Source organism: Lactuca serriola, chromosome 2 (genome assembly GCF_051521515.1).
Source record: "Lactuca serriola cultivar US96UC23 chromosome 2, Lser_US96UC23_V15, whole genome shotgun sequence".
In the NCBI taxonomy this organism is placed as follows: domain Eukaryota; kingdom Viridiplantae; phylum Streptophyta; class Magnoliopsida; order Asterales; family Asteraceae; genus Lactuca; species Lactuca serriola.
The window spans coordinates 169,056,720-169,061,303 of record NC_136409.1 but is presented as its reverse complement, the minus strand read 5'-3'; the positions used below and the strand labels follow the sequence as shown (position 1 = coordinate 169,061,303).

Below are 4,584 nucleotides of genomic sequence, written 5' to 3'. Positions count from 1 at the left end.
ATGTGGCACTCAAACTGGTTATAGAAAGTCAAAAAGACTAAAAAGACAGGTAGACCACGAGTTTGTTCCCTCATAAAGTCACTTAAAAAGTTAAGTGACTAAAAAAGTTAATCTTAAAAATTTTATAGAGCCTATATGTCATTTCCCTTAATTTTAATAGGTAGGAACCTTTATAGACAATAAAGTTAGGGAACAGTTTAAGTTTAATTTATTTATTCGAAAATGCTAAACACGTATATCAATGAAATGTTGTTTCTATATGTTTTAAAACGTTTTATTTAATACTAAACTTGATAGTGACGCCATGTCCCAACACACATCTATCTATTTTTGGAAGTTAGATATATTGTGACGATATATGGTCGCTACAGTTTATCATTTTCGTTCAATTTTTAAAGTCTATCATTGCATTCATCTACAAATGCTTGACCTTCATTGACGCTGCAAAATATACCATTTCTTGTAGTGTTGATAAATCGGTATTGTTTGGTGAATACATAAATGCAGTTCACATTCTAATCAAACATAAACCGGTTAACAATGTTATATAACAAATCTAGAAATAACAGTTTTTAAGCTTCCAAATGTATAATACATATTAACATGAGAATTCCTTTATCTGGTTCAGTTAAATGAAGAATAAGCCATGTAACAAAGTATGTTGGTACTTGGGTTACAAAGTTGATAAATGGACATTAAAAGAATTAAAACCAGTGGAAGTACTTGGTTGGCGATTGCATAGTACAAAATAAAAGAATTTAAGAAAAAAAATGAAGCACTAAAAAGACCCGGTTTCGTAGTATAAATAAAAACCAGGCTGTATAGTCAATCAAAGATATGTATCTTACTCACAGAAAAGAACCCAGTTGTATGTATAAGAATCAGGTTGTATGATTACATAAAAGAGGTCCTAAAGCACCCGGTTTTATTTATAAGAACCGTGCTGCCTTAAATTGATACGACCTTGCAAACCGGGTTATTTTAAGCATTTAAACCGCAGGTCCTTGTTTTTTTCTCTTTAACCTATTTTATAGTAGTGTAATTTCCTTAAACTATACACTCCTATTAATTAGGAGATATATCAGGTTAAATTATAACACAATATAACAAATCCACAACTGTTTCGAAGTTTCGAAACAAATTAACAATTTAACACGCATGTATTAATTGTATAACGTGCAAAGCACTTCTTCGTAAAGCAACTGAATTAAAGCATAAAAGGTACGTATAAAAAAAAACCATTTTTGAATTAATCAAGCTTCAAGAGGACTAGGCTCGACAGAAGCATATAAGAGGAGGTCAGGGTCATTCTCGAGTATCTCCATTTCTTCTTGGCCCAACGTTACCCATGCTTCAACCCCATCACCGTTCCTTGTATCCATCAATATTATGACATTGGCATAAAGAGGAATGTCATCCCTAAAATTTCCATAGCATGACCACACTGGCTTTCCCCATCCAAAATCTACTTCATTAAACCCAGAATTACACATGCTGCTGGATGAGTAGAAATCTGCATCATAGGTTGACAGCTGACCCCCTAACCGTATCATCTCATCAACAATATAATCACTCCCTTGTTCGCCTTTAAACTTCTCAAGAAAGCCACTGTCAACTTTCGTTATACCAGCTTTAATATTCTCAATCATGGTCTCTAATCTTAAACTGTCTTTTAATTTATCACAACGAGCTACACCGGTCCAGCAGATGTTCCCAATCGCATTTTCTGGTACGGGTGGCGCAAATCTTCCTCGTATATTCATGGCAAATTGCAAAATGGAAGGTCGTTCTCCGTGTAAACTCCTTGAGGCAGCTGTCGCACACTTCCAAATCAGTGAGGTCACTGCTAAAACACGAGTGGGGGAGACAGAAGTAGATGCAGCTGCTTTCTCCTTTAGTGTTTGTATTCCCGAGGAATCAAACAGAAATCTCTTGGTGGAACACTTTCCACGTTTCAACATCGCAGGCCTTACTGCTAAGAATGATAGAGGGCAAGATGCACTTGAAGCTACATTCGTGTTGGGATGGAATAGAGACGAAGAAACAAAATTAGGGTAAACCATCTTCTGGGGATCATCATACTTTGCTGCAGACGCCCAAGCATTTAAAAACGTAGAGTATGTGCGACCATCAATAAGCTTGTGTGAATTGTACATGGAAATAGCAACACCTCCACAACTAAAGAAGTTCACTTGGATCAGAGACAGATATTGTCCTAGTGTTGGCTCCTTACAGTTTAGGGGACTGGGAAGTAGCCCCTGGAGTAAACTGTAATCTGGTTTGGCCACAAAACTTGAGAGATCACCATCAACTCGTGTCTCGACATAATGCACACCTTCGTCAGTACATACGATATTGTTATCGTCCATATACTTTCCTGCAAATGGGTAAAATCGAGTGAGTGTTTGCGACAATGAATCCTTCAGCAGTTTGGATCTTTCAGCCACCAAGTTGTCGACGTTGATGTTGGTGTTTCCATTAACGTTGTTTGGATAAAACAAAATAAATGGGACGTAGGAGGGAATATTGATTTGATCCAATGCAGAAAGCTTGTATAATCGGAGTTCATGGGGAGTTGGCTTATCAGGCTTCACATGTTGTATTGACATAACATGGATTCCACTTTTGTTATTTTCTTGGACGCTTTTATCACCAGCATGCGTTTGCGAAAACTTGAATCTGCTTTATTAAACATGAAAACAATCATCTTATATTCAAAAGAACAAACATTATTGGCAACTGGAAATCAATTACGATGTTTAACCACAAAGAAGACTTCACGTACTCTTGAGGTATTGCACTTTGTGGTTGAGCCGAAAAGAACCGAGGTTCAAAGGCATATTGCTTGTTAGTAGCGAGATATGCAGCAAGTGATCGTTCTAGCACAAGAAGAGGATGCTTGGATGCCTTCGAGGAGGCCAACAAGCTACCGAATAGCCTCATCATTTTTGCCTGAAAGCCTTTCAACCAGACTGTATGTTGGATGCTGATTTCTTATATGTCTGTATAGGTAAATCTATCTATGAATATAAAGATGGGAAGATAGTTTATATATAGGCAAAGGCATATGTTAAGTCGCACTACATTTATGATTTATCTATGGTCTATCATTTTCAAGCTGGACATTTGAATTTTTCAGAGATCGGAGGTTCTATCAAAATTCAAAACTACGCCTCTTCACGCTAAGATAATATTATATACATTTCGAATTTCCTTCTTTATCATCATCATATTCATCTAAATATTATAGAAATCAAAATTCTAACAGACATCTTATTAAATATTGGTAATAGATGTGAATATTGTAATGAGAGCCATTAAGAGAAAAAAGAATAAAGAAAAGAATTATAACACAAAGGGTTTATGTGGTTCGGTCAATACTACCTATATCCACAAACAACAATAGGGCCGGGATATCGTATTCAACATGCAAAACCGTTATGTTACATCAGGAATCGAGCTTCAAATATTGATGGTTGTAAACACTAGTCACACGTCCAAAGGTTCTCCATCTTGACTCAAATTATCATTAATTGTCAAGACTTTATAAGAACCATCAGCTGGTTCCCCCACCAACTGCCTAGAAGGACTCACATCGTTCAAACATTTACTAAGTCGGCCAAGTGTAGAGCTTGAACTTATCCATATTAGTTTGAATAACTTGATGCCTTCACCAATTATGGTTATATGCATACACAATACAACAAGTGGGCCACTTGGCCGAATATCTACAACGTAAATGTACATACATGGGATAAAATAAAGACTATACAAAGAATGTACAACTAATGTATGACTAATATGTCCCCACAGTTAGTTGGAGGGCAAGGGCAACGAAGACTTAGATTGGACCGAAAGTCGCAAAAGAGAGGTGTGGGGACTCGGGAGAATGTATAACTATTAGTTATACATTAGTTATACATTCTCCCGGCCCGGAAGAATGTATCTTTTTATTCTAATAAATAAATAAATTTATTTTTTTATTGATAAGTGTTACAATAGTAGAAATTCTCATTAATATTAAATACTTCGTCCGTCCCAAAATTATAGTCTATCTTTCCTTTTTGGTTTGTCCCCAAATAACCGTCCACTTCTAAAAATAAATAACATTTTTACCAAAATACCCCCTCATTATTACTTAACAAACTAAGCATTTAATGAAACATTAAATGCAAAATAAGGACAAAACTATCATTTTCTTGTATAAAGTTAGTGGTAATTAATGTTTTTCTTAATCTGTGTGTTTTTTGTCTTTGGACAATAATATTGGGACGGAGGGAGTAATACCTATCATACCACATGTCAACCTATTAATTCTTCATTTTAAATTTTAAAATTTTCACTTTAATTACATTAAATTAATAATTGATTCTTCATTTCAATATTCAAATTTTAAATTTTACACTCTAATTACATTAAATTAATAACATTAGAATAAAAATAAAATAAAATTAATATATATTATAGGTGATATAATTTTTATGTATTTATTTAAATCAACGATTATAATTTTATATAACTAAAAAATATCTCTTAATTAATAATTTATTTGAAATATTTGATTAATAATTTTAAGTTTCTATT

At 34.2% G+C, this 4,584-nt stretch overlaps 1 protein-coding gene across 1 annotated transcript; it reads right to left on the bottom strand.

Annotated features, from left to right (window-relative positions):
- Positions 1–1,116: 1,116 nt before the first annotated feature.
- Positions 1,117–3,011, bottom strand: LOC145090581 (limonoid 7-O-acetyltransferse-like). Its single transcript, XM_079028727.1, has 2 exons — positions 2,786–3,011; positions 1,117–2,679 (listed from the first exon to the last, which is right to left on the bottom strand). Exons 1-2 carry the CDS (start codon positions 2,944–2,946, stop codon positions 1,254–1,256), a joined length of 1,587 nt encoding a protein of 528 aa, XP_078884853.1. The 5' UTR covers positions 2,947–3,011; the 3' UTR covers positions 1,117–1,253.
- Between the last annotated feature and the right edge of the window lie 1,573 nt (positions 3,012–4,584).